This window comes from Pyrgilauda ruficollis, unplaced genomic scaffold (genome assembly GCF_017590135.1).
Source record: "Pyrgilauda ruficollis isolate IOZ18807 unplaced genomic scaffold, ASM1759013v1 scaffold15, whole genome shotgun sequence".
NCBI classification, from domain to species: domain Eukaryota; kingdom Metazoa; phylum Chordata; class Aves; order Passeriformes; family Passeridae; genus Pyrgilauda; species Pyrgilauda ruficollis.
In genome coordinates this window covers 4,781,220-4,794,046 of record NW_024513654.1, presented here as the reverse complement: position 1 = coordinate 4,794,046, position 12,827 = coordinate 4,781,220, and the positions used below count along the sequence as shown (strand labels likewise).

The window sequence follows — 12,827 nt, the reverse complement described above, 5'->3', positions numbered from 1 at the left end:
CTTAAATACTCCAAGATTTGTTAGGATATTTGAGCTCTGAGATAAAAAAAGATGATTCCAAAAATCCTTTGTTGAAGATATAATTCCAGAGTATTGTTGATGCACATTGCTCTATTTACAGAAAAACAGACATTCAATTTAAACCTTGAAAATTATAGTTAAAGCTAGTAAATAGATAATTTTGTCCATTTTCCTTTTGTCCTTTCATTTGGTAGGATGGTAACAGCCTATTATCCAGCCTTTTATCCAGCCTATTTTTATCCAGTCTGAAACACCTGTGGAAAGCCTAAATTCATGCATGTGCATCCCTTCTGCTGTGGCATAACATAGCTGCAAGATTATTTGTAGCTGAATTAATATTGTAATTAGTAGAATTACTGCAGACTAATTGGCAGCTTTGCATACACCCTGGTGGTGATTCCCTATATTGCAAGGATAAAGAGTTCTTGATGGATTCCCTGCATTTGCCCCTAGAGATCAGCTATATTTCAAATTATATCTAATTTCTGTTGTAATTGTTCTCATAGATGCATTTTTTCATTTCAGAAAAGAAATTGTGTATTTTAGGGGTTGATCTTTTCAGTTTGTGTGTGATGGATCCTGTTTCTGTTCAAAATCAACCAAACAAAAAAATCCTGCTCAGCATTTTACAGATTCTTTAACACTTCCTCTTTTGCAGCGACATAAAGAAACTTCTGCTTGATCCAGATTTTACTCTTCTGCAGAGATGTCTCCTGGTTGCCAGGTAGAAGAGATTTAGATAAATACAGGAAATGTTTCCTGGGAAAATCTTGATACTGTTAATGCACAGGAATGAGCTGAAGTTTAGGAACTTCAGCCCGGTGGTCCCTTAACTTAGCACAGTCCCTAAACTACTTTGTTACTCATTGAGTAGAGTGGTTTTAGGAGCAAAATGGAAATGTTACCTCACTGAAACAATTTTATTTGCTTGCTGGATACAAGGAACTTCCTTCAGTCTTGGTAGCACTTTTATAGCTGCAGCTCTGGCAGCCACATTAATTAATCACTTAATTGTTCATGCCCCAAAATGTCATTTAGAACTTCACAATAGCTCTGTACAAACAGGGAAGGGTCTGGGGTCTATTTCAAGTGTATTTGTTCTGCCTAAACTGAGCTAATTTTAGTCTGTCTGTATTCAGAGATGGTTTTCAAACTTACTAACTTGTGGTTGAAAGAGGATATCAGTGACTAGTGTAAAATAATAATAAATACCAATTTCCACATATTTCTATGCTGAACATTCCTGGAGTTTAATTGCTGTTGTAATGAATGTCATTCCATAATCCTCTCTCATAGTTTGTCCCACTGATAATGCAGAGTACTTGTGCTGCCCACAGGAATGCAGAGTCCTTGAGAAAATGAAATATATCATATTTTTATGTGGTGTATGAAAAAATACAAGCCTGTTTCACATCCTGCTTTGTATCTTCTCAGGCTGTATGGGGACGAATCTGAGCTGCACTTCTGGACTATTGCTGCCCACTATTTGCACAGCTTATGCCAGGAAAAGCCTGCAAAACCAGACACAGCTGTCCTTCAGGAGCAGCTGGTTAATCCTCTGGATATATGCTATGATGTGCTGTGTGAAAATTCTTACTTCCAGGTATGTCAGAGAGTTCAAAACCAAGTTTAAAGGAATGTCATCAGTACAATAAACACTTGCTTCCCTGTACATATTTCACTTTTATTAGTAACATACCAGTCTGGATTAAAACATTCCTGGTACTTAAAAATAGAGGCTGGTCCAAAAACTGGCAAGATATGTAAATATCTTTTAAAAGCCTGGTTTTATTTATTGTGGTAGGCTTACACTTAAAATATTTTTCCTTCTTTGTCCAGAAATTTCAGCTGGAAAGGGTGAATCTCCAGGAAGTGAAGAGATCAACATATGATCATACCAGGAAATGTGCTGATCAGCTTCTTCTGTTGGGCCAGGTTTGTGGGTAATATTTGAATTTTTTATTCTTCTTCCCTGTTTTGTGTACTTAGCCTAGTCAAGGAAAGCTTTTTCTAACTTTATTTGTTATTTCCTACTTGTATGAACCCAGTGCAGAGTTTTTGCATTCTTATATTGAATTCATGATGAGTTTTCAATGCTCTCCTTATTTCAAATGTCCTATTAAAGTAGAATCTTAGTCATTACTAGACAGGGAGATATTTTTGTAGCCTGTTTTAGACTAACTTCCATTGTTATTTGTTCCATGTCTTAAAAAGGGTAAAGATAGAAAGGCTTTTAAGCAAAATTAATATGTTGTGGTCAAAGCTGTATTTTTTTCTCTTGCCAGACTGACAGAGCAGTGCAACTACTGCTGGAAACCAGTTCAGAGAATGCACATTATTACTGTGATTCACTCAAGGCTTGCCTGGTCACAACTGTCACCTCATCAGGGCCATCTCAAAGCACCATTAAACTGGTAGCAACCAACATGATAGCCAATGGAAAGCTTGCAGGTAAAACATCTCTTTCTCTTTGCTTGTGAACTGATAATTCTCACCATTTTTAGGGATGCCAGTGAAATAGGAGTGAATCCTGCAGTGGTGGATCTTACCTGTTGGGTGTGCTGTAGTAGGCACTACACAGAGTAGTTAACACAAAAATGATGAGTTACTGAGTTATAAAATCCAGCTTGTCTTGAATTATTTTCACTGGAAAACTTACTTCTGGATTAAATCTTTTAGCAGTTGTTTGCACAAAGAGAAGCTGAGCACATAATATGTATTTTACACTCTTCTAATTAAAGAATTAACTAAAATTTAGTGTCCCTGTTACAAAACATGAAATACGGATTTAGTTTCCTTTTCAGTTCAGAGCTTTCTTTCATAATATATGTTTTCTTACAAGTACAGGTTATTTTGCTTAATGCAAGAGCTGAAACATAAATATTTCAGTTACAATCATATAACTGAAATACTCAAACATGCTGAGAAAGTTAAAAGTGTGCTTGCCTGGAAAAAACTACTTTCCAGTCTCTAGACTGTTAATAATTGCACTGTTAATTTATTGTGGTGGACAACATTAAATTAAATTAAAATAAGAAGTACCCATGAAATCTATTTATTTAATTTACAAATATTATTATGTCTTTATGATGAGAAGTCCTGTGAACCCTAAATTTGTACTCAGAACAAAGATAAATGAGAGCTTTGTGTGGCCTCTGTAGCCCAGAACGAAGATGCAATAACTGGCACCCAGGTTATATGGAGAGCAGTCTCAACATCTTCATGTGCTAAGGATATGGGGATCCTTTTCCACACTTAGCAGTTCTTTTTCCCTGGCTTTCCTGAGGGGAGTGCATGTTTCTGTTCCAGAGGGGGTGCAGCTGCTGTGTCTGATTGACAAGGCTGCAGACGCCTGTCGCTACCTGCAGACCTACGGCGAGTGGAACCGTGCAGCATGGCTGGCCAAGGTGAGCACTTCCTCACTTCCCAGGCTGAGAACACCAAATACCTGCTTAGCATCTGTGCTTAGGAAGGCTGAGCAGGATGCTGAAGTTCCCTAAATCACTGAAACATCAATTAGAAATGCCATTCAGCTATGAGAATCCAGGCCAGTCAATCAGAGCTGGCAGATTCTTCAGCCTTCTGACCACACAAGTCTGCCCTTGTTGTCCACATTACAGGATTGGGGCCCAAAAAAGCTTAGAATACTTAATTTCCTAATTTTTCAGTTTGGGAAGGTCCATATAGCTGCAGCAGTTTGGTAATAAACTACAAAACCCCACTCCTGGATGTGAATAATTAACTGAGCAGTGACTTTGTGCTGAGCTCTATGTAGTGTGTGAGCGGATTTCAAAATTACCACCACCCACGTAAATTGTCATCACCTTCTGTTTTGGTGTGCAGCCATAATTACAGCAAAACTACCCAGACACAGCATTAATTCTCCACGTTATAAATGGGCAGGAATTAGTAAGGATTTTTCAGACTCTCCAAAGCTGTGTTTCTGTTATATTTCCTGAAGAAATAATGGAACAAGTTGTACTTAGATTTTCTAAATGAAATTTTGTTTTTCAGAAAAAATAAGATTTTTTTTAAATCTTCAGTACACTAACTTCTTGATTTAGAAAAACTTTAGAACAACTTGGGGTAAAAATGATGTTAACCACAGGTAAAAATGGAGTGACCCAAATGAAGTATTTGTATACCCAGATATCTGATTTTCCTAATACCCTATTAACTCAAGCAATATGCTTTTTATTAAAAACTGGTGGTTTCAGATGCTTTTGCTCCTGCCCAGGGTGCTGCCCTGAGGAGAGTGCAGCAGCAGCAGGGTGCAGGGTGTGTGTGGCAGCTGGGGGCTCGCTCAGGCTCTGCTGTGTCCCGCAGGTGCGGCTGAGCTCGGAGGAGTGCGCGGACGTGCTGCGGCGTTGGGTCGATCACCTCTGCTCCCCACAGGTCAACCAGAAATCCAAGGCCATTCTGGTCCTCTTGTCTCTTGGCTGCTTCACAAAAGTTGCAGAGATGTTACACAGGTAAAGGTGAAACAGCACAACACGTGTTTTCTCTTGTCCACACCTATTTCTGACATCTATTTTCACATGTGTCAGACTAAGCCCTTTTGTGACCCAGAGATGGGGCAGCTGAGAGGCATTTTAAAAACTTTTATTCTATTTTCAGTCTCCTGTGAAGGGTGAGACAATACAGATAATAGTTATAATTCAGGCTATCACAATCAGAAGCCAACTATTTCCTAATTACAATACACTATAACCATTGTTATATTTCTCTACAGTATCTAATCTTATTTACAAAACCATCCTTTAAAACTTGTTTCTAGTTCCATTTGTCTCTCAACAATGTCTATCCCATTCCATAGCATATCTAAGTCAGTATTTCTTATCTCAGAGTTTACGTGCAAATACAAACTATGTGAACCTTCTGTCAAACTTTGAGAATTCTCTACAAATCCATTTCCCACAAGCATGTTTTTCTTTAATTACTTTTAACCTGTGGGCTATGACTGGCATTTCATTTTACTAGAGGCTTTAAGATTGCCAGCACCCATGGATCAAGCAGTAATGATTTATAGTAGCTATGATTTTTTCTCAGTAACTTCAGCCCAGATCTTTCAGGAAAATTTATAGCAAGTGTCAGTTCATGAGTGCAAGGAAGAAGGGGAGATATAACAAAGGTTTAGGAAGTCTCTCTGCAAGTGTTTTGGTGATATCCTGGAATACTTTTCTGGTTTGCATCCTAACAAATTATTCTCTTTTTTTTTTTTTTTTCATTTAACAGTATGAGGTACTTTGATAGAGCAGCTTTATTTGTAGAAGCTTGCCTGAAGTACGGGGCATTTGAAGTTAATGATGATACAAATATCCTTTTTCTGAAATCCTGTCTGTGCTCACTAAATCTTACATCTGACCTGGTGTTCTGAGAAGCTGAGCAGTTGCACAAACTGTTGTATTATATACTGTAAATAATAATGCATATGTAAATAATACCTATGGAGTCATCAGCCTTAAATAAAAAAATGCTACTAATAAGTCATGTAGATAAATTCAAGTCTAATTAATGGAAAAATCTTTGAGACAAAGTTTTCTTTTGCTGTTTATGCTATTGTATCATGGTAAGTACTTAAGCATATCTGAAATGTGTCTGGTTTAGTTTACAGTACTCTGCACGTTGCTTTATAAATACTCATATGAGTTCAAACTGAGGATTTAAAGGAACTGGTTTTTTTTTTTACTTGTGCTGAAAAATAATGGATTAGCACAACTGGTAGCAATGTTCAGCATTTTCACCTTGGGAGAGCCAAGGAGTAAGAAGGGGGGAAAAAAGGATTCTGAGCTTTCTTTGTTTTGCTATTAATTTGTGTTTTCCTTAATGCCTCATTTACATAAATTGATCCATGCTGTGTATGCAGATTATGCCAGGAGCTTGAAGCTGCTGGGCTTTAAGGAGGGAGCTGCTCTCTTTGCCTCAAAAGCAGGAGAAAGTGGGAAGGAGCTTCTGAGTGAACTCAAGCAGCCGAAGGAGGAGGTGACACAGGAGTGAGAACTCTGTGTTGTGAGGTTGTCTGGCAGACTGGGATTCCACTGGGTGAAAATTCACTTTTCTCTTGAATCACTGTAATAGCTGATCTGTGGGATTTGAGCAAATACTGTTAAATGTGTTGGAAGTCAGGATGAAGAACTGCGGTGTTGCTTTTTATTAAATTTGTCTGCACTTTCACAAGAGGGGAAAGAAGCTTATGATAAAGTTATACAATAATATTTCCACTTTTTCAGTTGTAGCAGGAATCAAATTTAAAGATGTGCTGAAAGGCTTCCATACCTGTGTCAAAGTCTGGTCCATTTACTTCTAAAAATCAAATCTTAATAGACTTCAATACTGTTGTATTTATATGTAAAAATGATTTAGTCTGTACTGTAAAAATATAAATATATTTAAAAATAAATAGAGATCACAAAGCACACAGTTCTTTCCTGGAACATCATGGTTTTTTCAGTCCAATTTCTTGTTTAAAATTACTGTTATTTTAAATCAATTCAATGTATTGTCATTTCCATAACTGCCTGGGATGGAATCTTTAACAGGTTCACTTACAAATGTTGCTCTCCTAACATTCCAGAAATCCATAAAACATCCCTTTTTCCAGTTAAGGGATTGTTATATTCCATTTTATTTTCAAGTGTGCACTCCCTGCACACCCTGGGGACTGAATTCTGCCTGTCAAAGGGTAGGAGGAGGTTTTTCCTCCAGAGCAGCAGGGTCAGGACACTGCTGGTGCTGTCCCCAGTCACTGCTGTGTTATTGAATGTCTGATTAACAAAAGGTGAAAAAAGCATTGTGCAAAGCCAAAACAATGGCTTTTTCATGAGATACTTCTGCTAACATATCTGATGGTCCACATACACAAGGATGCCGCAGAAAACCTCTTTTCTGATTTTTTGCCAGTATTCCAGTACTTGTTTGTGTTATTGTTTCTAATGGCAGATGTCTCTTTTCTTTGTATTACTGATGAGAAATTTTACAGCTGAGGAGTGGGTGCTGATGGTACACTGCCCTTGCAAACTGAAGACTGTGGCATTTAGGCTAAAAGCCTAAATTCTTCTTTTTCCCAGCTTGTTGGAGCTACTGAAGTTGAGTTTGTTGTCATGAAAAGAATCCTATAAAATGTCTCTCATTTGAATGTAATTTTTGTGTTGTCTACTTGCAGTAACAGTGCATTGGATTCTCCTTTTGTTCAAGGATTTGTGGATATGTGTTCAGAACTCCCATCAGCTTTGGGACATCTCCAGCTCCAGAAAACTTTTGTTTCAAGTCTTAAATAACATTTCTGAGAAAATTAGAAAGGGTAGACTGTTCAAGTCTTTTTGAATACAAACTGAAAAAGGGAGTTTCATCATTCTGAGCAGAAAAGTAGGAGTTATAACTGCAATGTGTTGTATTTGTTCTTGCCACATCTTACATAAATTACCTTAAAATACTTTTTGTTCAGTGTATTGTGAACTGTGCTTATGTTGTTGCTTTAGCTTGGGAAAATGAGTATACAAGGAAATTTGCCTTAAGTATTACGTGAGCAACAGAATTAATCAAAATTAACTGTAATTAGCAGTGGCCTAAATTCTGGCTCTCACTGACTGCTACAGCTCTGCTCAATCTCTTGCTTTTGTAGCAGCCCTTGTAGACAAGACTCCCACAGAGTTGTGAGCACACCCAAACTTTTTCTTTGAAGCTGTTTGTCAGTGGGTCTGAGATAAATCTACTTCAGTATACACTTGGATTTATAACTCTGACGGTGTAAAAGAAATAAAAACAACAACATACTGCAAAGGCCTTTAAATACTGAATGTTTCTATAAACTTTTAAGTGTACAGGTTGCAGGATAATTTGTGGCATTCCCAACTGGAACCTTCATGAGGAAAATAGAGTGTAATAGTGATTGAAAAGTTTATTTAGATAATATTGCAGTCTCATTACAATAATAAAAATATTTTTAAAATCTCTGTGTGTCTTGATTTAATACAAAACCATAATTGGAATTGAATGCTGCTTGTGCAACTGTTGTCATTTTGCCTTCTGGACAGGAACAATGCTCAGGGCTGGTTTAATAGAGGAAGTGATTATCCTTTGTACATCTGAGTCACATTTTCCATATTAGTTCTAATGAAACATTGTGTTTGAGCAGCATCAATTCCCAGGCTTTAGCAGCAAACATAAAATTTGTGTGGGTTAAATTAGAGCAGGACACGGTCTGCACATCCTGAGTTTTGCAAGGCACAGAAATAAGTGATGAAAGAAACCCCCTCCCTTTCTGTTCTCACAACCTAGAAAGTGAACGGAGTGAATTTTATAATAAATACAATTTTAACTCCTTTAAACCCCTTTGAGAATTCTTTCCTTAAAGCCCTGTGAATACTGCAAGTAGCCCCAGAGTTTTATAATCCATATTTTCTCATTTTTGCCTTTTGAAACTTCAGTCAGCAGTGAAGCTATAACTTTGTATAACTTTGAAACCTGTGTGGCATTTTCCTTGGCAACGAGGAAATGGTAAAATTGTGTTTGCAGGTCAATATACAGAGATTCTGTATAATATACAGAGATTCTTTGTGCATTTGTCTTTGAACACCAGCCTTGTATTAATTAACTGGGATGTTTGATTAGCAGCACAGAGTATTCAGTAACTGTTTAAAGATTCTTTTGCAAAAGGCCAGGACCTTTGGAAATAAGGAATTTTTTTGGCATTTAGGTTGTCTAGATAAGGAACTTCTAGATGGAGAAAATCCTGCAGCACAACTAGTGCTGGTTACCCCTCTCATTGTTTTATATGAAGAATTTTGGCCTTCCATGATCAACAACAAAAAAAACAAAAGCTTAAAATTGAGTCTGCAGGGATGCATAAATTGTCTTCAGTTCAGTGAGGCGTCTGAAATTTATACATCTCTGGAGCTCAGTCAGTCCCACGGGCACTTTCTCTCCCCAGCTGTGTGCTCACATTCCACTGGTGGTTCTACAACCTGAGGGAAGCTCATGGTGAATATTCTCATGGGACTCTCTTGGCAGAGCTGAATTTTTAAAATGGGCTCATTTCTTTGCAGTTCCTGATGTGATCCTTAAAAAAAAGTCTAAATTGTTTCAGTTCTATGATAATGGATTTATTTATTCTGTCAGTGAAAAGTGTAGGAAATGGTCTTTCAGCTTGGCTTCAGTAAAGACAGGCCCTAATTAGATTTTTGATTGGCTCACGATGTGCTTCACAATAAAGGCAGCCTGTAAATTAAACATATTGACCAACAGTGTCTAAAATTGCCTAACTTGGGTCAATTTCTAAAGTACTTCTCAAAAAAATCAGTTTAATGGTGTGTGGGTGTGTTTATATACACACGTATACATAGAATTGATGCAGGGGGAATAAGTAGGGAAAATGACAACACAAAATACTTGATTGCAGTGTAAAAATTATTAGTGCTATATTGCAAATTATTTATCATTTGGTTTCATTAAAATGCAGTCTGCCAGTTTAGAGACACTGCAGCCAGAGAGAGGCATTTATTATACATCAAGAAACCTGGCCCAGAGTGTTGATGTTGAGTATCTGAGCAAATAATCTGAGATGGTTTTTGGTGCAGCTGGCTCCAGAGACAGAAAATGAGGACAATCCCAGACTCTTCAATGGGAAATGGGTTTGGTTTGGATGATCACTTTGCTGCCCAAAATTGTATTCTGAAAGTTCAACTAAAAATTTAATTGCTGGGGAGAAGGAGAATAATAATAGCTTACAAAAGAGTAGGGTTTGGGGTTTTTTATAAATCTTTATTTATTTCTCAGAATAATCAATCACAATTTTGGTGTTTATATGAACCATTCATTAATGAGTTCAGTGTAAAAAAACTGATACCCACAGATCCAAGCAGTGACAAAATTCTTTAATGAGGCTGATACTAACCCACTGATATTTTTGAGTTGGGAATTCTGATAGTAAATTGTTCAGTTTCTACTTAAACACTGAAGATAAGGAGGGGGAAAGATAAGAATGGGGAAGAATAAGGATGGGAAAAAAGTGTTTAAAAGGCTTCTGTAGGAATAGGAGAATAGCAAAACAAAACCAGGAGGTGGATGCTGCTGAGGTGTTTGCAGACACTCAAGGCAAAAGCATTTTGCTTAAAAAGTGACAGCTTTAATACAGGATTATTCACAGAGGGGTTCAGCAGAGCTGTGTTCTCACCTCTCCAAAGGCTGAAGTACTGAAAGATTAAATTGCAAAGTCAATATCTGTTCATTTCCCAAGCTGATTCAAATTCTTTTCCAACTCCACACCCCCTTGCCCAAGTTAGGGCCGTGTTGTCATTGCTTTGTGGAGCTGGGATCTCACAGTTACCTCACAGGCAAAGTGCATCTTGTCCACTCCTGGTGATTCCAGGGGAAAAAGAAACACCTTAAAAACCTGAAATTAAATTTTTCAGAAGCAGACCGGTGGGTTTGGACTTGTTGAAGTTCTGTTCTGTGGAAGGACAGTACAAACTTTGCAGATCTGAATCCTGCCTTCCCTAAGGATGGCCAGAGCTTGGCAGAATATGCAGCCAAAATTTACTGTCCATGTGCAAAGCGCTTTCCTTCCTCTTGTATTTTGCTCCTTTAATCAGAAGACAACATCCAGCTCTTGAAACACGCCTGGTTTCTGACAAGTATTTATTATGTGTGGTTAATTAAACCCTCCTACCAAAGTGCATCCTCACAACTCAACTGATAATTTGAGTGATTTCTTGTAAATTTTAACAGTAACATAACTACATAAATACAACCTGTTCTAAAGAATTAAATATTAGAAGGCTCCCAGCCTCCTGTAAGAGGGAACTCTGCCCTGTTCTCCTGCCTCCTGAGCCCAGCTGAACAAATGAAGTTGTAATGAGTTGGGTGTGGAGCGACCAATTAAAAGGGAAAAGACTGGAAAGGGTAAAATTTAACATCCAGGTGGAAATCATAGGCACATTTTGGGGGATTAGAGCTGGCACCTCATCCATCTGGTTCCATCTGCTCTGGCTGAACAAAACCAGAAAACATGCAAATGTCACTGAAATAGGGCTTTTAGGTTTTAGTTGTTAAAGTTGGGAGTTTTTAAATAAATTTTAGAAATTCTTTTTGTGTTTAACTTTTTATTAGTGTGGGGTTTTGTTTGTTTGTTTGGGGTTTTTTTTTGGGTTTTTTTGTTGCTGTTGTTTTGGGGATTTTTGTGGTTTTTTTTTTTTTTTTTTGGTTGTTTTTGGTTTGCTTTGCTTTTTTTTTTTTTTTTGTTTTGGGATTTAAAATGGCTTTCTGGCTTGGTTGTAACGATTTGGAAGAAAAGGAAAAGTGTGGATCCCCAAAGGAGGGAAGCAGCACGTTTAAAATGCAGCCACAGAAGGTAAGTGATAAGTTTATTTCAGTCTTGAAAATCTTAGAGCAGCAATTACAATCAGGTGATACTCAGTTTATTTCCAGGCTATTCATTGAAACTGTTGGTCCCCTTTCACAGGTTAAACTTCCCCCTCCACCTTCCTGTTTTCTCCTCCTTCCCTGCAAGTGCAGCACCAAAAGGAGGAATTTGGGTGATGGGAGGGAGCAGCTCCTGGGCAGATGCTGCAGGGAAAGCCAAAGTTCCTGTCAGACCAAGCTCGGCAGGTGGTGAAGGCAAGGCTGTGAAATACTTCTCCAGTGTGACTTTCTTGGCCCAACTTTAAGGTTTTCTTTCTGGAAATCAGATCCCCAAGCTGAAAATGCTTTTTTTTTGTCTGTGTCGTTGTCACATTGTCTTAATTTAGCAAAGAGTGGCTGCAGGTCAGGAGGGTGCCCCTGGCAAACTCTGCTTCAGTGGCTGCTTTCCAGAGGTTTATTGAGTGATTGTGTTATCCACTGGGCAAAACAGATGCCAACAGGTGGTTTTTAAAAATTGCAGTTATTACTTTTCACCCTGGTGTAGCAGGAGATAATAGAGTTATATTAGACTTGTCTGGCTTTTATTTCACTTGCTGTAACTAATAAAAAGCTACAGGCAGCAAATTTCTGTTGCAAAAAAGGGTCATCTTTCTGCCTTTTTTTTTTTTTTTTGCGTGTGTGGTCATTTTTTCAAACTAGTTTCATATTTATGGCCCTACTGAGTAATAATTTTTTCCCCTGCTTTTGGAATCCAACCACAGGCTCATTAATAATTGTATAATTTGGTGACCCTTTGGAAACGCTTTTTTCCAGCATTGTTTATGAACTTTTATACCCACACCTCTTTTTACCTTTTTGGTTTCTGTCTCTAGTAATTCTTTATATAAAAGGCAAGATCATCTGGTGTTTTATGTATTGTGCAGGACCAGCTGTTTCAGAAAGCTTTGAGCTTCTCCAGAGCTCTGTATCTCTTGTCTGGATTTACTGTGTTATTCTTTTGTGTGGCTTCAGCTCCAGCATTTGCTTGTGCTGGGAAAAAAACAGCCAGGTTGCTGCTGCAGATGTAATTTTTTCACGACCAGCTTTTGGTCTTGCCTTCCTGGCTCCTAAATGAACTTTTTCCTCAGTGGTTTGGTCACCAACCACTTTTCCTTTGAGGAGAAAATTGCCTTGGATATTTACTAAAGCCATGGACCTAATGTTTGAAAGGCAGCTGGGAATCTCTACAGCAAAACCCAACCCAAAATTTAAAAAATGCTAACAAACACAAAAGAAACCCCATTAAAAAAAACCCAAAACACAATCCCTCCCCCTCAAAAAACCCAAATCATCAAAAAATCCTACCAACCAACAAAACCAACAGAAATCCCTCCCTCCCCTCAAATATCTGAGTCTTTTCTTTCCTGTCTTGTTCTGTTTCAATAATTTCTTGCGTCTGGAATTTTAAC

The 12,827-nt window shown here is 37.9% G+C and overlaps 1 protein-coding gene across 1 annotated transcript in view; it reads left to right on the top strand.

Moving 5' to 3' along the window:
• The window catches only part of WDR11 (WD repeat domain 11), a 32,417-nt gene extending 24,644 nt beyond the window's left edge, over positions 1–7,773 (top strand). Inside the window, exons 20-27 of the mRNA XM_041461133.1 lie at positions 680–745; positions 1,456–1,624; positions 1,861–1,956; positions 2,307–2,472; positions 3,331–3,428; positions 4,348–4,493; positions 5,257–5,336; positions 5,861–7,773. Coding sequence (XP_041317067.1) covers positions 680–745; positions 1,456–1,624; positions 1,861–1,956; positions 2,307–2,472; positions 3,331–3,428; positions 4,348–4,493; positions 5,257–5,336; positions 5,861–6,018 — 979 coding nt within the window. The 3' untranslated portion in view covers positions 6,019–7,773. The remainder of the gene's footprint in view (positions 1–679; positions 746–1,455; positions 1,625–1,860; positions 1,957–2,306; positions 2,473–3,330; positions 3,429–4,347; positions 4,494–5,256; positions 5,337–5,860) is intronic.
• Positions 7,774–12,827: the final 5,054 nt, after the last annotated feature.